Source organism: Salvelinus namaycush, chromosome 2, assembly GCF_016432855.1.
Source record: "Salvelinus namaycush isolate Seneca chromosome 2, SaNama_1.0, whole genome shotgun sequence".
NCBI classification, from domain to species: Eukaryota; Metazoa; Chordata; class Actinopteri; order Salmoniformes; family Salmonidae; genus Salvelinus; species Salvelinus namaycush.
The window spans coordinates 13406105-13429311 of record NC_052308.1 but is presented as its reverse complement, the minus strand read 5'-3'; the positions used below and the strand labels follow the sequence as shown (position 1 = coordinate 13429311).

The 23207-nt window shown below is 45.6% G+C and overlaps 1 protein-coding gene across 1 annotated transcript in view; it reads left to right on the top strand.

Annotated features, from left to right (window-relative positions):
• Positions 1–340: 340 nt before the first annotated feature.
• LOC120020433 (contactin-4-like) overlaps positions 341–23207 on the top strand; it is a 162233-nt gene continuing 139366 nt past the window's right edge. The window contains exons 1-2 of the mRNA XM_038964098.1: positions 341–359; positions 1135–1267. Of these exons, the coding sequence (XP_038820026.1) occupies positions 341–359; positions 1135–1267 (152 nt within the window). The remainder of the gene's footprint in view (positions 360–1134; positions 1268–23207) is intronic.

Genomic DNA, 23207 nt, shown 5'->3' with positions numbered 1-23207 from the left:
TCGTGTTTTGAGTGGCTTTGTTATGTACTGCACAATGTAGCATTGATACATCCTGCTGCTAAAAAGCTTTTCTATTCCGGACACAAAATAAGTGGCCTGGTTCTCCATTGTACAGGCAATATACACCCCTGCCGCATGCCAATAAGAACACTGACCTTTGATGTTTTAAACAATTCAGGAATCAGCCATTAGTATATTTTAGCCAGGTTAGCCACAGGCAGGTGTTAAATACATTCTGCTTTTGTTTGTTTGTTTCAAAATGACTCCAAAGACAGTCCACAGTCATGTCTTGATGGATCTGGTTACAGTATGTCTGCTGCTACTGCAGCCTATAGTGAAAATGGCTGGAGATTGGAAGGGTAATGTGGTGTATAACCCTTGAATCACATCTAAATACATTGGCTGCATTTACACAGGCAGCCCAATTCAGATTTTTTTCTTCACTAATTGGTATTTTGACCAATCAGATCAGCTCTGAAAAAGATCTGATGTGAAATGTGATTGGTCAAACAACCAATTTATGTAAAAGAGATCAGAATTGGGCTGCCTGTGTAAACGCAGCCATTCTAGGCCAAAGGTAAGAATGGTTGCAAATGCTGTCACTTATTCTTTATCCCATGGCTTAATGACACTAAAGGCTTTGTGAAGTCATGCACAGATAGACCATTGGATTACCAGCTTCCCATGGAGTAATGGAGATTTACTTTCTGTGTGTCATTTTAGTGAGAGAATACAAACCACAGCCAAGGAAGGCTAACTGCACAACTAAACTTAAACGTCAACAGGGACACAACTACTCCAATAGCACTCTTGGAAAATAGGACTCAAGTTGACAAAAGGCAAATTAAAATGCGTTCCCGACTGTTGTTAGGTATAAATCAGGAGCTATCCTATTACTGCCTAAATAGCTTTTGAAGACACGTCTCACCTCCAATAACTCTTTTCTATGCCATGGTGCTGTGACAGGCAGAATTAATTTATATGTTTTGTCTGCTTGGGGTTTGGCCCTCTAATGGTTTACCAGGGCTGGCCTGTTTGCTGCCTCTGACTAATTGCCTGTTTTCAAGCAGGTTTGATGTCTGAGTCTGCGTGTAAGCTGAGTGTTGTTTTGTCCTGTCTGTGTGTCCCCTATAGAGAGCAGTGTCTTGCAGAGCCCAGTGTTCACCAAGCAGCCTGGCAGCATTGTGTTTCCTGTTGACTCCCAGGAAAACAACAGAGACGTGGTGTTCAGCTGTGAGGCACAGGGAAGCCCATCTCCCCTTTATCGGTGAGTATGCACTGAGTGTACAAAACATTAGGAACACCTTCCTAATAATGAGTTGCACCCCCTTTTTGCCATCAGCCTCAATTCGAGAAGGCGTTCCACAGTGATGCTGGCCCATGTTGACTCCAATGCTTCCCACAGTTGAGTTAAGTTGGCTGGATGTCCTTTGGGTGGTGGACCATTCCTGATACACACGGGAAACTGTTCTTGAGCGTGAAAAATACAGCAGCGTTGCAGTTCTTGACACACTCAAACTGGTGCGCCTGGCACCTACTACCATATCCAGTTCAAATGCACTTAAATCTTTTTTCTTGCCCATTCGCACTCTGAATTGCATACATACACAATCCATGTCTCAAGGCTTAAAAATCCTTCTTTAACCTGTTTCCTCCCCTTCATCTACCCTGATTGAAGTGCATTTAACAAGTGACATCAATAAGGGATCATAGCTTTCACCTGGATTCAAATCAAACGTTTTTGGTCACATGCGCCGAATACAACAGGTGTAGACTTTACATTGAAATGCTTACTTACGAGCCCATTCCCAACAGTGCAGAGTTAAAAAGTAAGACTATTTGCTAAATAAAAACGGAAATAGTAACACAATAAAAACAATAATGAGGCTATATACAAGGAGTACCAGTACCGAGTCAATGTGCAGGGGTACGAGGTAGTTGAGGTAATTGAGGTAATACAGTATGTATGTGTGGGTAGGGGTAAAAGTGACTAGGCAATCAGGATATATAATAAACAGAGTAGCAGCAGCGTATCTGAAGTGTGTCTCTGTGTGTGTGTGTGTGTTTGTGTTTGTGTGTGTGTGTGTGTGTGTGTGTGTGTGTGTGTGTGTGTGTGTGTGTGTGTGTGTGTGTGCGTGTGCGTGTGTGTGTGTTGGAGTGTCAGTGTAGTATGAGTGTGTCTAGTGAGTGTGCATAGAGCCGGTGCAAGGGATTCAGTGCAAAACAATTAAGATAAATGAAGGGGGTCAATGTAAATTGTCTGGGTAGCCATTTGATTAACTGTTCAGCAGTCTTGTGGCTTGGGCTTAGAAGCGTTTCATGTGCGTTTTGGTCACAGACTTGGCACTCTGTTACCGCCTGACGTACGGTAGCAGAGAGAACAGTCTATGACTTGAGTGGCTGGAGTCTTTGACAATTTTTAAGGCATTCCTCAGACACCGCCTGGTATAGAGGTCTAGGATATAAGGGAGTTTGGACCCAGTGATGTACTGGGTCATACGCACTAGCCTCTGTAGCACCTTGCATTCAGATACCGAGCAGTTGCCATACCAAACGGGGTTACAGCCAGTCAAGATGCTCTCAATGGTACAGCTGTAGAACCTTTTGAGGATCTGTGGGCCCATGACAAATCTTTTCAGCCTAATGAGGGGGAAGAGGTGTTGTTGTGTCCTCTTCATGATTGTGTTTGTGTGTTTGGACCATGATAGGTCCTTAGTGCTGTGGACACCAAGGAATTGAAGCTCTCGACCCGCTCTATTACATCCACGTCGATGTGAATGGTGCATGTTCAGGCCTTCGTTTCCTGTAGTCCACAATAAGGTCCTTTGTCTTGCCCACGTTGAGGAAGAGGTTGTTGTCCTGGCACCACACTTCCATGTCTCTGACCTCCTCCCTATAGGCTTTCTTATCGTCGTCAGTGATCAGGCCTACCACTGTCATGTCATATGCAAATTTAACAAAGGTGTTGGAGTCTTGGGTGGCCACGCAATCATGGGGGAACAGGGAATACAGGAGGGGACTGAGCACACACCCCTGAGGGGCCCCCCTGTTGAGGTTCAGCGTGGCGGAAGTGTTGTTGCCTACCCTCACCAGCTGGGGGCGGCCCGTCAGGAAGTCCAGGATCCAGTTGCAGAGCGAGGTGTTAACTGTTTATGGCTGCAGGGGCAGTATTGAGTAGCTCTGATTAAAGGTGCCCATTTCAAACGGCCTCGTACTCAATTCTTGCTCGTACAATATGCATATTATTATTACTATTGGATAGAAAACACTCTCTAGTTTCTAAAACCGTTTGAATTATATCTGTGAGTCAAACAGAACTCATTTGGCACAAACTTCCTGACCAGGAAGTGGAAAGTCTGAAATCGATGCTCTGTTCTACTTCCTGCCTATACATGGGCATGATACGTAAGAGTATACGTGCACTTCATAGACCTTCCCCTGGATGTCAAGAGGCTGTGAGAGAAGAAATTTCGTGTTTATCTTGGTCTGAATTGGAATACAAGCTCTTTGTATGACGTGTCCCTCATTTCCGGTACTCTTGGGAGCGCGAGGTGGACAGTGGGATTGCCTTCTGTTTAGCTGCCGTTATGGACGACTACTATCTCCGGCTCTGATTTTATTTGATACATGTGACCATATCATCGTAAAGTATGTTTTTTCAATATAGTTTAATCAGATTATTGAAATTTTTTCGGGAGTTTTGCCGTGTTCCGTTCTCTGACTTTGTTGACGATGGAGAGATCCGTGCCACTTGGCTAGTGCGCGTGCTAAATGAAGAGGGAAAGTTGCCGTTCTAAATCCAAACAACGACTGTTCTGGACAAAGGACACCTTGTCCAACATTCTGATGGAAGATCAGCAAAAGTAAGAAACATTTTATGATGCTATTTCATATATCTGTCGTAGATGTGAACTAGTCGTCGGCGCCCAAGTGTTTCTGGCTATTGTGCTAAGCTAATATAACGCTACATTTTGTTTTCGCTGTAAAACACTTAATAAATCGGAAATATTGGCTGGAATCACAAGATGCCTGTCTTTCATTTGCTGTACACTATGTATTTTTCAGAAATGTTTTATGATGAGTAATTAGGTATTTGACGTTGGTGTCTGTAAGTTTTATGGCTGCTTTCGGTGCAATTTCTGATTGTAGCTGCAATGTAAACTATGATTTATACCTGAAATATGCACATTTTCCTAACAAAACATATGCTATACAATAAATATGTTATCAGACTGTCATCTGATGAAGTTGTTTCTTGGTTAGTGGCTATTTATATCTTTATTTGGTCGAATTTGTGATAGCTACTGATGGAGTAAAAAACTGGTGGAGTAAAAAAAGTGGTGTCTTTTGCTAACGTGGTTAGCTAATAGATTTACATATTGTGTCTTCCCTGTAAAACATTTTAAAAATCGGACATGTTGGCTAGATTCACAAGATGTGTACCTTTCATATGCTATATTGGACTTGTTAATGTGTGAAAGTAAATATTTAAAAAAAATATATTTTGAATTTCGCGCCCTGCACTTGAGCTGGCTGTTGTCATAAGTGTACCGACGTCGGGCTTGCAGCCATAAAAAGTTAAGTCCCAGGGTCTTTGGCTCTGGGATAAGTTTGGAAGGCACTATGGTGTCGAACGCTGAGTTGTAGTAAATGAACAGCATTCTCACGTAGGTGTTCCTTTTGTCCAGGTGGGAAAGGGCAGTGTGGACTGCAATCTGTGGATCTGTTGCGGTGTTATGCAAATTGGAGTGAGTCGAGGGTTTCGGGGATAATGGTGTTGATGTGAGCCATGACCAGCCTTTCAAAGCATTTCATGGCTTCAGATGTGAGTGCTACAGGACAGTAGTCATTTAGACAGGTTACCAGGTTACCTTGGCATTCTAAAGCACAGGGACTATGGTAGTTTGCTTGAAACATGTAGGTATTACAGTCCGGGTCAAAGAGCGATTGAAAATGTCCGTGAAGACAATTGCCAACTGGTCAGCGCATGCTCTGAGTACGCGTCCTGGTAATCTTACACACATCGGCAACGAGAGCGTGATCATACAGACGTCCAGAAGAGCTGGTCCTCTCACGCATGGTTCAGTGTTGCTTGCCTCGAAGCGACAATAGAAGGCATTTAGCTCACCTGGTAGGCTCGCGTCACTGGGCAGCTCTCGGCTGGGTTTCCTTTTGTAATCCATGATAGTTTGCAAGCCCTGCCACATCCGACGAGCATCAGAGCCGGTGAAGTAGGATTCAATCTTAGTCCTGTATTGACGCTTTGCCTGTTTGATGGTTCATCGGAGGGTGTAGTGGGATTTGTTATAAGCGTCCGGATGAATCTCCTGCTCCTTGAAAGTGGCAGCTCTAGCCTTTAGCTCAATGCGGATGTTGCCTGTAATCCATGGCTTCTGGTTGGGATATGTACGTATGGTCACTGTGGGGACAACGTCATCGATGCATTTATTAATGAAGCCAGTGACTGATGTGCTAAACTCCTCAATGCCATCGGATGAATCCCGGAACATATTCCAGTCTGTGCTAGTGTTAGCAGTTGATGTTACTCTTCAATATCACAGACCCAAAAGCAAATCAAGGAGAGGAAAATAGGTTTATTCTTATTCAAAGAAGACCAATCATGCGGGGAGGTAGATGTTCATGCTCCCCTGTCCTCAATGATTCTCTCCTGAGGTTCTCTCCACAGAACAACGGGACAGGTTGTAGTTTTTTTTACCCAGCCCTAGCCTGTGGTTGACCAATTAGAATTCCTTGCAATAAAACTGGGCCAATGGCCAAATAACAAGTATACAATTTCAGATTGGACCAGTGAGAATGTGCCACACATAGCTATAAGTTCAGGACTGACATTCCTAACAGATGTTGAACTGAAAACCAACTATTTCCATTTATAATTCCCTATTGACCGTTAGTACTCTATTGACTTTTAGTACTCTTGATCTCTCGTCCTCTGCGTTGTATATTTATCTTCGAAATAATCTTACACTAGCAAACAGTCTTTCAGCTTAGTATCCACTTCATTGTACCACTTCCGTATTGAGCGCGTCACTGGTACTTCCTATTTGAGTTTTTTGCTTGTAAGCAGAAATCAAGAGGATGGAGTTATGGTCCGAATGCCAAATGGGGGGCGGAGGAGAGCTTTTTATGTGTGTCTGTCTGTGGAGTATTAGAGAAAAATTATGTATTTACCTGATTTATTTGATGTTAATGGTTAACAATTAATATTTAAAAAATAGTAAGACATTTCTCTCCTGCTAGTGTCTGTGTTTTTATGGTCTCCACTCTAGTTCTCTGCAGCTAATCTGGGCATATGGTCACCAGAGATGGCTTGAGCTGACAAATTAGTTAAAGACTGCATTACATAGACAAGAATGCATTTTACTAGGAATAGCTTAGGAGTTTAGAACAATCTCTTATTGTCTCAAAATCATCCTTGCAACTGGGAAACTAAGCCAGGGTGGGGTTAACTTCACTAGGGTAGGGGGCAGCATTCGGAATTTTCGATGAAATGCATGCCCAAATTAAACTGCCTGCTTCTCGGGCCCAGAAGATATGATATGCATATAACTGGTAGATTTGGATAGAAAACACTCTAAAGTTTCCAAAACTGTTAAAATAGTGTCTGTGAGTATAACAAAACTGATTTGGCAGGCGAAAACCTGAGAAAAATCCATTCAGGAAATGACTCACTGTAACCTAGTCTTCCTGGGGCGGGGGGATTTGTTTCAGGCTTGTTTTCTGAAAAATGAAGAAGTAAGAGCAGTCTGAATGAGTGGACCCTAAAGTGTCACAGAGCTTTTTCATGCGCGCGACCGAGAGAGTGTGTTTCTTGTTTACCTTTTAAATTGCCAACGTTATTGTCCGGTTGAAATATTATCGATTATTTAGGCTAAAAACAACCTGAGGTTTGAATATAAACTTCGTTTGACATGTTTCTATGAACTTTACGGATACAATTTGGATTTTTTTGTCTTCCTGTTTTGACTGCGTTTGAGCCTGTGGATTACTGAAGAAAACGCGTGAACAAAACGGAGGTTTTTGGATATAAAGAGACTTTATCGAACAAAAGGAACATTTATTGAGTAAATGAATGTCTGCTGATGCAACCATATGAAGATCATCAAAGGTAAGGGATTCATTGTATCTCTATTTCTGACGTGTGTAACTGTTCTACTTGGCTGGCTACTGTTTGTAATGATTTGTCTAGTGGGCTATGTTCTCAAATAATCGTAAGGTATGCTTTCGCCGTAAAGCATTTTTTAAATCTGACACCGTGGTTGGATTCACAAGAAGTTAATCTTTAAACCTGTGTAAAATATGTTTTGTTTTCAGAATTTTTATAATGAGTATTTCTGTATTTGAATTTGGCGCCCAGCAGTTTCACTGGCTGTTGAAGAGGTGGGACGCTACCGTCTCACTTGCCCAAGAGAGGTTAAGACAACAACCCCGTGCAGATAAGAACAGGATGAACCCAGAGTGGCTTATGATGCTCCTTAGTCTGCATGGGAGGGGTTGAACCAACCATGACTGACCATTGTTAGTGTCAGCTATATATAGTACTCTGCATTTGTGTAAAGGTTAGGTTACTCGGTCCAACACTCAAGGGTGTGGGGTTGACCAACCTTATTATTGCAATAATTAATCGATACTGAATAAAGATGATTGTTTGAAGAAATGGCAAAGTGAAATGAGATAGAATGGATTTCAGATTTCCTGCAGTTAAATCACTGGCCACTGGGAGCGCCACCTCTGGATGAGCATTTTCTTGTTTGCTTACTGTCACGACTTCCGCCGAAGTCGGCCCCTCTCCTTGTTCGGGTGGTGTTCGGCGGTCAACGTCACCGGCTTTCTAGTCACCACCGATCCATGTTTCATTTTCGTTTTGTTTTGTCTGTATTACACACACCTGGTTTCAATTCCCATATCATGTTCCTTATTTAACCCTCTGGCATACCTTTCTGTTCTGTCCGTGATTGTTGGTGTCTTAGTGGTTCGTGTAGGTGTTATTCTGTCTGTATTTTCCTTATTGGAATATTGCTTGCCTTTTTTGTGAGTAAACTCAGTTGTTTTGCTCAAACCTGTGTCCTGCGCCTGACTCCGCTACATCTCTGCACCCAATCGCTCACAGAATCACGGACCATTCAAATGGAGTCAGCAGGTGCAGCCAGCCCTTCTCTCCCAGTAGAGGAGCGTGTCCAGCAGCACGCGACCATGTTACAAAGTCTCGGGACAGCCATGGATCGTGTGCTGCAAACAATGGACAGATGGGAGAGAGGAGGCTTTCCTGTAAATCCAACAACATCACCTCCGCCCGCACCTCAACCTACACCGATGTCCACCCCTCCGTCGTCAGGACCCAGTGGGATTCGGCTCTCGGCTCCCGGGAGCATATAAAGGAACAGCTGCCGGGTGCCAGGGGTTCCTACTCCAGCTGGAGCTCTACCTGGCAGCTGTTCAGCCAGCCCCTTCGGGATGCGAGAGAGTGAGCGCCCTCATCTCCTGCCTGACTGGAAAAGCCCTGGAGTGGGCCAACGCCATCTGGGGAAGGGAAGGCCCGACTCTGGATGACTACGAGGACTTCTCCCGCCGCTTCCGGGCAGTTTTTGATCATCCACCTGAAGGGAGAGCGGCGGGAGAGCGATTGTTCCATCAGAGACAGGGAATGAGGAGCGCTCAAGAGTTCGCACTGGACTTCAGAACTCTGTCCACTGGTGCGGGATGGAATGAGCGGGCCCTGATCGACCACTACAGGTGTAGTTTACGAGAGGACGTTCGTAGGGAGCTAGCCTGCAGGGACACCACTCTCAACCTGGACCAGCTGGTGAACTTGTCTATCCGGCTGGATAACCTGTTGGCCTCCCGCGGACGTCCGGATCGGGGTCCGTCCGTTCCATCCCCCAGCACCTTCGATCCAACACCGATGGGGTTGGGAGGGGCTGCTATGAGGGGGGCCGGAGGGGGGACCATTCCCTGCACCAGCTGTGGCCGCAGAGGGCACACTGCTGTTCGGTGCTGGGGTGGTTCTCCAGGAAGTCGAGGTAGCAGGTGGAACACTGGTGGGTCATCCCAGGTGAGTAGGCACACAACTCACCCAGAGCCCCCTGTTGCACACATGTGGTTACCTATAGAATTTCCTGAGTTTTCCCCGCATTCCCAGCATAAGGCGCTATTAGATTCAGGCGCAGCTGGGAACTTTATTGACCGCTCCTTGGCACATAGATTAGGGATCCCTATTGTTCCTGTTGATGTTTCCTTCCCTGTACATGCCTTAGATAGTCGTACTTTGGGGTCGGGGCTAATTAGGGAGGTCACAGCTCCCATTACTATGATAACGCAGGGGGGTCACGAGGAGAGAATTAGTCTCTTTCTGATCGACTATCCTGCGTTTCCTGTTGTGTTGGGCCTTCCCTGGTTGGCCTCTCATGATCCTACTATTTCGTGGCAACAGAGGGCTCTTAAGGGATGGTCCTGTCAGTGTTCAGGGAGGTGTGTAGGTGTTTCCTTAGGTGCCACTACGGTGGAAAGTCCAAACCAGGTTTCCACCATGCACATTCCCCCCGAATATGACGATTTGGCACTCGCCTTCTGTAAAAAGAAGGCGACTCAATTACCACCCCATCAACAGGGGGATTGTGCGATAAATCTCCTGGTAGGCGCTGCACTTCCCAGGAGTCACGTGTATCCTCTGTCACAGGAGGAGAAGGCGGCTATGGAAAAATATGTCACCGAATCTCTGGGACAGGGATACATTCGGCCTTCCACTTCACCTGTCTCCGAGTTTCTTTTTTGTGAAGAAGAAGGATGGAGGTTTACGCCCGTGTATTGACTATTGAGGTTTAAATCAGATTACGGTAAAATACAGTTACCCGCTACCTCTCATCGCCAGTATGACAGAGTCATTGCATGGGGCGCGCTTCTTCACAAAATTGGACCAGGTTGTAAGGAGCGCTTACAACCTGGTGCGTATCTGGGGAGGTGTTGAGTGGAAGACAGCATTTAGCACCACTTCTGGGCACTATGAGTACATCGTCATGTCGTATGGGTTAATGAATGCTCCATCAGTCTTCCAATCCTTTGTGGATGAGATTTTCAGGGACCTGCACGGGCAGGGTGTAGTGGTGTATATAGATGACATTCTAATATACTCCGCTACCTGCGCCGAGCATGTGTCCCTTGTGCGCAGGGTGCTTGGTCGACTGTTGGAGCATGACCTATACGTCAAGGCGGAGAAATGTCTGTTCTTCCAACAGTCCGTCTCCTTCCTAGGGTACCGCTTTTCCGCGTCAGGGGTGGAGATGGAAAATGACCGCATTTCAGCCGTGCGTAATTGGCCGACTCCACCACGGTAAAGGAGGTGCAGCGGTTCTTAGGGTTTGCCAACTACTACCGGAGGTTTATCCGGGGCTTTGGTCAGGTAGCGGCTCCCATTACCTCCTTGCTGAAGGGGGGACCGGTGCGACTGCAGTGGTCAGCTGGGGCGGACAGGGTTTTTGGTCACCTGAAGGCTCTGTTTACCTCGGCTCCCGTACTGGCTCATCCTGATCCCTCCTTGGCATTCATAGTAGAGGTGGACGCGTCCGAGGCTGGGATAGGAGCTGTGCTGTCTCAGCACTCGGGTACGCCACCGAAGCTCCGCCCCTGTGCTTTCTTTTCGAAGAAGCTCAGCCCGGCGGAGCGAAACTATGATGTGGGGTACCGGGAGCTGTTGGCTGTTGGCAAGGCTCTGAAGGCGTGGAGGCATTGGCTTGAGGGGGCTAAACACCCTTTCCTCATTTGGACTGACCACCGCAATCTGGAGTACATCCGGGCGGCGAGGAGAATGAACCCTCGCCAGGCAAGGTGGGCCATGTTTTTCACCTGCTTTGTTTTCACCCTATCCTACAAACCAGGTTCCCAGAACGTTAAGGCAGACGCACTGTCCCGGCTGTATGATACAGAGGAGCGGTCCACGGATCCCACTCCCATAATTCCAGCTTCTTGCCTGGTGGCACCGGTGGTATGGGAGGTGGACGCGGACATCGAGCGGGCGTCACGTGCAGAGCCCACTCCCCCTCAGTGTCCAGTTGGGCGTCTGTACGTTCTGTTTGATGTCCGCGATCGTTTGATCTGTTGGGCTCACACGTCACCCTCCTCTGGTCATCCTGGCATCGGTCGGACGGTGCGCTGCCTTGCTGGGAAGTACTGGTGGCCCACTTTAGCTAAGGACGTGAGGGTTTATGTTTCCTCCTGTTCGGTACGCGCACAGTGCAAGGCACCTAGATATCTGCCCAGAGGGAAATTACAACCCCTTCCCGTTCCACAACGACCGTGGTCACACCTATCGGTGGATTTTGTGACGGATCGCCTGGGGGTCTCAGTCAGCCTTACCTCAGGTTTCCACCCTGAGAGTAACGGGCAGGTGGAGAGAGTCAACCAGGATGTGGGTATGTTTCTGCGGTCCTATTGCCAGGACCGGCCGGGGGAGTGGGCGGTTTTCATCCCCTGGGCGGAGATGGCCCAAAACTCCCTCCGCCACTCCTCTACCAACCTATCACCGTTTCAGTGTGTGCTGGGTTATCAGCCGGTCCTGGCACCATGGCATGCAGTATGTCAAGGCCGCAACGCAGCAGCCACATCCCGAGTCCTGGTACCGACACATTCAGAAATCAAAATATGGTTTATTATTTAGTTTAAAAGCTCTGACGAAGGCCAAGAGGATAAGAAACACTTTTCAGTGAGAAAACAGGTTAAAAAAAATGTAAAGACTGTTTTCAAAGATTTAGCCTACTATGCAATACTCGTGATCATTGTAAGGAGAACAAAAACGACTTAGCCTAAATCAAATCAAATTTGATTGGTCACATACACGTGATTAGCAGATGTTATTGCAGGTGTAGCGAAATGCTTGTGCTCTAGCTCTGACAGTGCAGTAATATCTAACAAGTAATATATAACAAATGACACAATATATACCCAATACACACAAATCTAAGTAGGAATGAATTAAGACTATATATATATATATATATATATATGGACGAGCGATGTCAGAGCGGCATGGACTAAGATACAGTAGAATAGTATAGAATACAGTATATTCATATGAGATGAGTAATGCCAGATATGTAAACACTGTGGTCCCGTGTGGCTCAGTTGGTAGAGCATGGCGCTTGCAACGCCAGGGTTGTGGGTTCATTCCCCACGGGGGGACCAGGATGAATATGTATGAACTTTCCAATTTGTAAGTCACTCTGGATAAGAGCGTCTGCTAAATGACTTAAATGTAAATGTAAATTAAGTGACTAAGATACCTTAGAATAGTACAGAATACAGTATATACATATGAGATGAGTAATGCAAGATATGTAAACATTATTAAGTGACTAAGATACCGTGGAATAGTATATAATACAGTCTATACATAAGAGAACAGTAATGCCAGATATGTAAACATGATTAAAGTGACTAGTGTTCCATTCCTTAAAGTGGCCAGTGATTTCTAGTCTATGCCTATAGGCAGCAGCCTCTAATGTGCTAGTGATGGCTATTTAAGACTCTGATGGCATTGAGATAGAAGCTGAGTTTCAGTCTCTCGGTCCCAGCTTTGATGCACCTGTACTGACCTCACCTTCTGGATGATATCGGGGTGAACAGGCAGTGGCTCGGGTGGTTGATTTCCTTGATGATCTTTTTGACCTTCCTGTGACATTGGGTGCTGTAGAAGTCCTGGAGCGTGGGTAGTTTGCCCCCGGTAATGCATTGGGCAGACCACACCACCCTCTGGAGAGCCTTGCGGGCGGTGCAGTTGCCGTTGTCTCTCTGGAAAGAAATCCTTGCTCTAAGCTCATCAACTTTGTTAACCAAAGACTGAACATTAGCAAGTAATATACTCGGAGCGGTGGGTGGTATGCGCGCCTCCTAATTCTAACCAATAGGCCTCCTCGATTGCCTCTCCTTCCGGCGATGTTTTGGGTCGGCCTCTGGAATAAATTCAATTGATCTGGGAAGAGTGAACAAAGGATCTCCTCCAGGGAAGTCATATTCCTGGTCGATATGCTGGTAGTTCTGGTGAGTTACCGCAGCTATAATATCCAATAGTTCTTCCCGGCTGTATGTAATGACACAAAACATTTCCTGAGCTAATAATGTAAAAAAAATTGTACATAAAAAACTAAATACTGCAAAGTTTCCCAAGAGCTAGTCCCGATGCTGCCATCTCTGTCATCGCCATGTTATCCTACATTTCCACACCACCACAGAAGCTTCGGGCATCTTCCCAATTAAGTAGTGTAGATTTGTTGTTGGCTACTTGAAGATAACTAGGGCCTATCATTCGCAGCCCACCTCTTCCAATGCATTGTGGAAAAGTGTGCATCAAATTCTACCTGATCAATGGTTCCGAAATGTTTTATAGTCCTGTACCCCTTCAAACATTCAACCTCCAGCTGTGTACCCCCTCTAGCAACAGGGTCAGCGCACTCTCAAATGTTGTTTTTTTCCATCATTGTAAGTCTCCACACACACACTATACGATACATTTATTAAACATAAGAATGAGTGTGAGTTTTTGTCACAACCCAACTCGTGGGAAGTGACACAGAGCTCTTATAGGACCAGGGCACAAATAATAATATTATAATAATCAATAATTGTGCTCTTTATTTAACCATCTTACATATAAAACCATATTTGTTCATTGAAAATTGTGAATAACTCACCACAGGTTAATGAGAAGGTTAAACATAAGAATGAGTGTGAGTTTTTGTCACAACCCAACTCGTGGGAAGTGACACAGAGCTCTTATAGGACCAGGGCACAAATAATAATATTATAATAATCAATAATTTTGCTCTTTATTTAACCATCTTACATATAAAACCTTATTTGTTCATTGAAAATTGTGAATAACTCACCACAGGTTAATGAGAAGGGTGTGCTTGAAAGGATGCACATAACTCTGCAATGTTGGGTTGTATTGGGGAGAGTCTCAGTCTTAAATCATTCTCCACACACAGTCTGTGCCTGTATTTAGTTTTCATGCTAGTGAGGGCCGAGAATCCACTCTCTAATAAGTACGTGGTTGCAAAGGGCATCTTAACAGTGTGATTTGCCAAGGCAGGATACTCTGAGCGCAGCCCAATACAGAAATCTGGTAGTGGCTTCTGATTAAATTCAATTTTCACAGAACCGCTTGTTGTGATTTCGATGAGGCTCTCTTGTTCAGATATTGGTAAGTGGACTGGAGGTAGGGCATGAAAGGGATAACAAATCCAGTTGTTTGTGTCGTCCGTTTCGGGAAAGTACCTGCGTAATTGCGCACCCAACTCATTCAGGTGCTTCGCTATATCACATTTGACATTGTCCGTAAGCTTGAGTTCATTTTCACACAAAAAATCAAACAATATGGAAAGACCTGTGTGTTGTCCTTTTTAATGCAGACAGAGAAGAGCTCCAACTTCTTAATCATAACCTCAATTTTGTCCCGCACATTGAATGTAGTTGCGGAGAGTCCCTGTAATCCTAGATTCAGATCATTCAGTCGAGATTAAACATCACCCAGAATGGCCAGTCGTGTGAGAAACTCGTCATCATGCAAGCGGTCAGACAAGTGAAAATGATGGCCAGTAAAGAAAACTTTAAGCTCGTCTCTCAATTAAAAAAACGTGTCAATACTTTGCCCCTTGATAACCAGCGCACTTCTGTATGTTGTAAAAGCGTTACATGGTCACTGCCCATATCATTGCAGTGCAGAAAATACACGAGAGTTCAGGGGCCTTGCTTTGTCAAAGTTAACCATTTTCACTGTAGTGCCAAAACGTCTTTCAAGCTGTCAGGCATTCCCTTGGCAGCAAGAGCCTCTCGGTGGACGCTGCAGTGTACCCAAGTGGTGTCGGGAGCAACTGCTTGCGCACACGTTATCATTCCACTATGTCTCTCTGTCATGGCTTTTACACCATCAGTACAGATACCAACACATCTTGACCACCAAAGTCCATTTGATGTCACAAAGCTGTCCAGTACTTTAGAAATATCCTCTCCTGTTATCCTGGTTTCCAGTGGTTTGCACAAGAGGATATCTTTTTTAATTGACTCCCCATAAACTATAGGACATATACCAGGAGCTGTGCCAGGCCCGCCAAGTCTGTAACGCATAGAATTCACTGGCTTGTATGTGTAACAGTATAGCTTCCGTCCCTCTCCTCGCCCCAACCTGGGCTCGAACCAGGGACCCTCTGCATACATCGACAACAGCCACCCTTGAGGCACCATTACCCATCACTACACAATAGCCGCGGGCCTTGCAGGGCAAGGGGAACAACTACTTCAAGGTCTCAGAGCGAGTGACGTCACCGATTGAAACACTATTAGCACGCACCCTGCTAACTAGCTAGCCATTTCACACCGGTTACACTCACCCCCCTTTTGACCTCCTCCTTTTCCGCAGCAACCAGTGATCCGGGTCAACAGCAGAAATGTAACAGTACAGCTTCCGCCACTCTCCACGCCCCTACCTGGGCTCGAAACAGGGACCCTCTGTACACATCAACAACTGCCTCCCACGAAGTATCGTTACCCAGTGTTGTTTGATGAAGACATTGTCTGTATAGTTTCTTTGGCCTTTTCCCCCAGCATTGTCCCAGCCATATCCGCGGCAGCAGGAAGAATTAAGTCCTCCACAATAGCATGGGGCTTGCCTGTCCTAGCCACTCAGTAGCTCACCATATAAGACCCTTATTATTAATGGTATCTGTTGCTTTTATACATGTCTGACTACTCGAAAGTCGTCTTAATTCTCGCTCAAAAAACTCCCATAGCTTATTTTTCAAATTGGCCTGTTTTGTTTCTAAATGTCTGCTCAAGAGTGAATGTTTCATTGAGTTGTGAGATAGTACTTTTGCACATATAACACACTGTGGCTGAGAAAAGGCACTACTCCCAATATAAGTGAACCCCAAATCAATGTAGTTCTCATCATATTTGTCTTTTGTTCGGTGCTTTCCCGGGTAAGGTGGCAGTAGCTCTTCAGCTGCATCAGATTCACAACTGTCAGTGTCTATCCTAGCTGGGCTAACAACAAATGTAGAATTACTGATGCTGGCATTGGATGTGCTCGTGGAAGCAGAACAACTTGTGTCATCGACAGGTGCAGCTGTAATACTGCTGGTAGTAGCAGTACTACCAGTAGAGATGGTATGTGTCTCTATGACCTTATTTTTTAACCATTTATCCATTTTCGAATGAGCAATGAGCAACGGAATGAGCATCAGCTACGTTTGGCAACATACGGGCCGTTAGGATGTTAATTATTTGACTAGGCTACCTGTATTTGACATGGTGTTGTTATTTCGCTGAACACTAGATGGTTTAGTTTTATTTTTGGCAGTGCAACTCACCCAAATGTATAGCCCCATTGGAAAATATAAATGGACTGTTTGAAAATGCGAAAAAAAAAATGTATAGCCCCTTTGGAAAAAAATCACATTTTTATTAGGCGTACCCCCGACGGCATTGCGCAGCTACTGAAATCAACGAATAATGGGAAACAATGCAATCGCGCATGACGCATTCTCATTATGTGAAAATAAATGTTTAATAGTATGCAAAAAATTTAAAATTGAGTAGGGTTTAAATGCCAGGATGTTATACTCATTTAGGATCTTCATCTAGTACAGGTATTCCCAAATTGGGGTACTCAAACCCCCAGGGGTACGCCTCATCCCTACTGTGTATCTAATTGGTCAGCTGTCGTCAAAGCCGAAATGAGGAAGACGTCCAGGCATTTAAAGTATAATTGATTTTCCAAATGTCGAACACTATTAAACTATTTTTTTGTATACCCAAACGGCATACTATTTAGGATGCAAGTGTGGATATTCAGACATGGCCAGTGTCTCTTTTCCTCTTTCTGCACGGTACATTAGTCTATCGAAAATTGTGTGTGTTGTATCTCTGGCAACTACAAGGTTCAAATCAATCATGTTTGCTCAATGAAATTGCTGGGGTGAGATTTAGAAGGATCGGTAAATTTAACACTTGGGATTGAGCCAGTTTAAAGGATGACCTAATCAGCTGTTTCCTGTCAAGGTCACTACAGTCCTGTCAGAGCACAGAGCCTGGCCCGGGATGGGCTGCCTGCCTGCCTTCTAAGACGGTCTTCCTGAGGGCAGCTGCAGACTAAATCATCTTCAAAGTTCATTAACTGCACATCACACAATCGTATACTGTTACAGGCTGACCTCAGAGGTTGGGCATTAAATGTGGCTCATCCTCTTATATGCTTTAAAACTGTCTGTCCCTACAAGCATAAAGCTTATAACAGAATATTTACTCTGGATAAAAGAGTCTTTGTTCTGTGGCACTGGGTCTATTTGGTTCTCCCAAAAATGAAAGCGCCACGCAGAAGGCTAAAGGAAAGGAACAGACCGTGTGACGTTCTACAAACTCATAAGCCAGATGGCATGATATTATGCCACTGTATGGACGGCCTGCTGGAACATGATTGCATAAAGCATGTGCTTAACAAACAGAGCTGCTATACCAGTGTGCCCCTCTAGAATGATTAATTGTCTATTAGATTATTAGATTATCTGCAACATGTACATGTACTTGATTTAATTTATTGCTCAATGTATCATAGCCATGATATTAGCCGACTCAATTCAATACAACAGTCATTGTCAGGTCAATATCTAGTGGCAAGACAATGGATTTTCATCTTAGTATGTTGACCTAACTCACTCACTTATTCCTTCCCTCAGAAAGCTCCTTGTGCAGCTTAATGCTCCGATGTTGACCTGAAGGGAAGTGGCGTTTTTGGTTTTCTCAGTATTACCATATCAGTCAAAGCTCTGTCTTCTCTCATCCAGAACTTGCAGGAATGTGATATTCAATATTGGCTCTATTGAATCACTCTCTCTGTTGAAGAAAAATAATATAACAACTTTGAATAGGCAGACTGCTTTAATTTTTAATGGAATACCATTTTTTTCTAACACAAAAACAGCCTGGTATGAGAGCTGATGAGGACCACTTCTCTGAGATAACAGATCATGTTAGAGGCTCTTCTCATTTTATCAATTGCAGGTTCTCTTTCTGAAAGCCTGAGTAGTTAGAGTAGACTCACTACTGTGCAGTAAAATATTGATGTTTTTGTTTTTCTTGCATTGGAAGTAAGCGAATGTCTTGAGTTGCCTTATGAGACGGTCGGTGAGGACCTTTACCATACTGTAGTGAAGAGTAATGAGGCACTGGAGACCACAGACTTGTGTACGTAGTGTAAGGCTGGTTTGGAGTAGGCATGGTAATGTATCACTGAACTATTATATATCTACAGTGTCTACAGTACCAGCTTGTAAACGCGGTGCTACCCCCATAAGCACTATGTATTTAAAGGCATGGTCATATTGTATTCTGTAAGAACAAAGCCACCGTGAACTGTTTGTAATCATATATTTTTAGTTTGAACTACATGTTCCCTTTTGCTCAAGGAATGATGTTTAGCCTCTTTACTCTATTCCAGTCATAATTGCCATAGCACAAGAACACCATGTATGGATCTGAGTTATTCTTCCCTCTCTATAATGAAGCCCTGGGAGAGATAACCCTCAGGCCCAGTTTCTATTCAAATGCTTGATATGGTTGGTAGTTGTCTAAATGGTAGATGAAAGAGAACAAAGATGTTGATGTCAAACGTTTTTCTTTTAACCTGTCATTAACCTTTTACACTTGTCCCTTTTATTATTATGCCTTCTCTAAGGTGAATCATACAATAAAATACCTTAAATCTATTCAAGCAGAGCTACACTGTAACGGCTTTCTTCCATAGGTGAAGGAGAGGACCAAAGTGCAGCGCGGCTAGTGTTCAACATGTTTAATAAAAGAACAAGTGAAACACTACAAACAACATACAAAATAACAAAATGTGCAAAAACCGAGACAGACCTATCTGGTGCAGACAACCACAGAGACAGGAAACAAACACCCACAAAATCCCAACACAAAACAAGCCTCCTATATATGATTCTCAATCAGGGACAACGATTACCATCTGCCTCTGATTGAGAACCATATTAGGCTGGACATAGAAACAGACAAACTAGACACACAACATAGAATTCCCACCCAGCTCACGTCCTGACCAACACTAAACAAGCAAAACACATAATAACTCTGGTCAGGACGTTACAGTACCCCCCTCCTGAGGTGCGGACTCCGAACGCACCCCTACAACTCAAGAGGAGGGTCTGGGTGGGCATCTGTCCGCGGTGGCGGCTCCGGCGGTGGACGAGGACACCACTCCACCACTGTCTTTGTCCCCCTCCTTAGCGTCCTTTGAGTGGCGACCCTCGCCCACGACCTTAGCCTAAGAATCCTCCCCAAGGCCCCCACATGATTTTGGAGGTAGCTCAGGACAGAGAGGTAGCTCAGGACAGAGAGGTAGCTCAGGACAGAGAGGTAGCTCAGGACAGAGAGGTAGCTCAGGACAGAGAGGCAACTCCGGACTGAGTGGCAGCTCCGGACTGAGTGGCAGCTCCGGACTGAGTGGCAGCTCCGGACTGAGTGGCAGCTCCGGACTGAGTGGCAGCTCATGACTGTAGGGCAGCTCATGACTGTAGGGCAGCTCATGACTGTAGGGCAGCTCATGACTGTAGGGCAGCTCATGACTGTAAGGCAGCTCATGACCGTAGGGCAGCTCATGACCGTAGGGCAGCTCATGACCGTAGGGCAGCTCATGACCGTAGGGCAGCTCATGACCGTAGGGCAGCTCATGACTGTAGGGCAGCTCATGACTGACTGACGGCTCTGGACGCTCATGGCTGACTGACGGCTCCGGCAGATCCTGTCTGGTTGGCGGCTCTGGCAGATCCTGTCTGGTTGGCGGCTCTGGCAGATCCTGTCTGGTTGGCGGCTCTGGCAGATCCTGTCTGGTTGGCGGCCCTGGCAGATCCTGACTGACGAATGGCTCTAGCGGCTCCTGACTGACGAACGGCTCTGACGGCTCGGGACAGACGGATGGCTCAGACGGCGCTGGGGAGACGGATGGCTCAGATGGCGCTGGGGAGACGGATGGCTCAGATGGCGCTGGGGAGACGGATGGCTCCGATGGCGCTTGGCAGACGGCCAGCTCTGACGGCGTTGGGCAGACGGACAGTTCAGACGGCGTTGGGCAGACGGGCAGTTCAGGCGCCGCTGGGCAGACGGGCAGTTCAGGCACCGCTGGGCAGACGACAGACTCTGGCCGGCTGAGACGCACTATAGGCCTGATGCGTGGTGCCGGAACTGGAGGTACCGGGCTGAGGGCACGCACCTCAGGGCGAGTGCGGGGAGGAGGAACAGGGCTCTGGAGATGCACTGGAAGCCTGGTGCGTGGTGTAGGCACTGGTGGTACTGGGCTGGGGCGGGAAGGTGGCGCCGGATATACCGGACCGTGAAGGAGGACACGCGCTCTTGAGCACCGAGCCTCTCTAACCTTACCAGGTTGAATGGTCCCCGTAGCCCTGCCAGTGCGGCGAGGTGGAATAGCCCGCACTGGGCTATGCAGGCGAACCGGGGACACCACCTGTAAGGCTGGTGCCATGTATGCCGGCCCGAGGAGACGTACTGGAGGCCAGATATGTTGGGCCGGCTTCATGGCACCCGGCTCGATGCCCAACCTAGCCCTACCAGTGCGGCAAGGTGGAATAGCCCGCACTGGGCTAAGCACGCGTACTGGGGACACCGTGCGCTTTACCGCATAACACGGTGTCTGACCAGTACGACGCCCTCTCACACCACGGTAAGCCCGGGGAGTTGGCTCAGGTATCCAACCCGGCTTCGCCACACTCCCCTTTAGCCCCCCCCCAATAAATTTTTGGGTGAGCCTCTCGGGCTTCCGTGCTAGTCGCGTACCCTCATACCTCCGGTTCCTCTCTCCGGTTGCCTCTGCTCTCCTCGCTGCCTCCAGCTGTTCCCATGGGAGGCGATCCTTTCCAGCCAGGATCTCCTCCCATGTGTAGCAACCCTTGCCGTTTAAGACATCTTCCCATGTCCATTCCTCTGTCTGTCTCTGCTGCTGTCGCTGCCCGTTGCCACGCTGCTTGGTCCGGGTTTGGTGGGTGTTTCTGTAACGGCTTTCTTCCATAGGTGAAGGAGAGGACCAAAGTGCAGCGCGGCTAGTGTTCAACATGTTTAATAAAAGAACAAGTGAAACACTACAAACAACATACAAAATAACAAAATGTGCAAAAACCGAGACAGACCTATCTGGTGCAGACAACCACAGAGACAGGAAACAAACACCCACAAAATCCCAACACAAAACAAGCCTCCTATATATGATTCTCAATCAGGGACAACGATTACCATCTGCCTCTGATTGAGAACCATATTAGGCTGGACATAGAAACAGACAAACTAGACACACAACATAGAATTCCCACCCAGCTCACGTCCTGACCAACACTAAACAAGCAAAACACATAATAACTCTGGTCAGGACGTTACATACACCAACCTAATAAAGATATTTTCACGAATGCTTTGACAAAGTCACCCTATTTGTTGAGCTGTTTAGAATCCATAAAGACAATCAATTATTCTCCTTACTCCAAATAAATAATCAGCAATTAATCACTCTGGACCCTAATCATGGTTTGCATCGTCCAGATCCCAATAAAGTCCTTAATACCTATCATGCTTAGTAAGGTTGAATATTTTCCTGGTATTTTACAAATGTCCCTTCCCGAGAATAAATCACTTTTCTCCCAGGTAACCCGGTATTTCCCGCCAAAACCGGAAGTGTCATTCAAAAGCATTATAAAGTATATAAATAGGTCTATGTCTGGATTTGATGAGAGCTTTGATCGAAAATTCAAGCCTGATGCTACTTGAGTCTGATGAGCCATACATTAAATACATTTTATGAGCCCTAAAGACATTTAATGAACCCAAGCCCAAAAAAGTCCAAATGATTGTGCCATTATCCAATACATTTATGATATAGGCTACTGAACATTACGCACAACAAAAAAACATACAAACCCATAGATGTAGCTAGCTATGTGCTCTCTTGGGTAAATAAATTAAACTAGCTCCAGTAGGCTAATCTTTTTGAGTGTGAACTGTATTACTGTACTGTATTGTATTATATTGTATTATATGGATTAGATTTACGAACATAGTTCAAACAATGATAAAGCAGGGAGAGACCATGCGATACTGGTGCAGCACATGCAGCCTACAAAGTTACAATTATAGCCTAACGAATTAGATTTTAATGTTGAAATATAATAGTATATTATATTTGTATAATTAGTAGGCGGGACGCATATATACATTTCATAGTGTTTCCCCTAATTGTATTAGCCTACCTCCTCTTTCTCTATTGTTGGGTCATTCTTTCCTCGCGTTCAACGGTTAAATGAAATACGTTTTGTTGTCCTTATCTTCATCATTCTAATGACATCCTTGAATAATATAGGACTAGAATTAAATGCGGATGGCTTTCACTTCTCTTCACAGAGATTGAATGTGTCACACCCTGGCCTTTGTTATATTGATTTTCTTTATTAGTTTAGTTAGGTCAGGGTGTGACATGGGGGATGTTTGTGTGTTTTGTCTAGTTTAGGGTGTGTGTATTGTTTAGGGGGTTTTGTAGTATGTATGGGGTTGTGTTCAGTGTAGGTGTTTAGGAAAGTCTATGGTTGCCTGGTTTGGTTCTCAATCAGAGACAGCTGTTTATTGTTGTCTCTGATTGGGAGCCATATTTAAGGCAGCCATAGGCTTTAGGTGTTTGTGGGTAATTGTCTATGTTTAACGTTTGTAGCTTGTGTATGCACTAACGTTTGTAGCTTCACGGTCGTTTGTTGTTTTGTTTTGATTAAGTATTCGTGTTACGTCTTCGTCATCTATTAAAAGATGTACTTTTCACACGCTGCGTTTTGGTCCTCTCTTCCACGTCAAGATGATCGTGACAGAATTACCCACCAGAACGGGACCAAGCAGCGTGTCAAGCGGCAGCAGGAACATACACAGGATTTGTGGCAATGGGAGCAGGATTTGGACTATACTACGTGGGAGGAGATCGACAGGTGGGCGATCGACCCAGGGCGAATGCCGGAGCCCGCCTGGGATTCTCTGGAACAGTGCGAGGAGGGATACCGGCGAATGGAGGCAGCACGACGACGCGGTAGGAAGCCTGTGAGTCAGCCCAAAAAAATTCTTGGGGGGAGGCTACAAGGGAGTGTGGC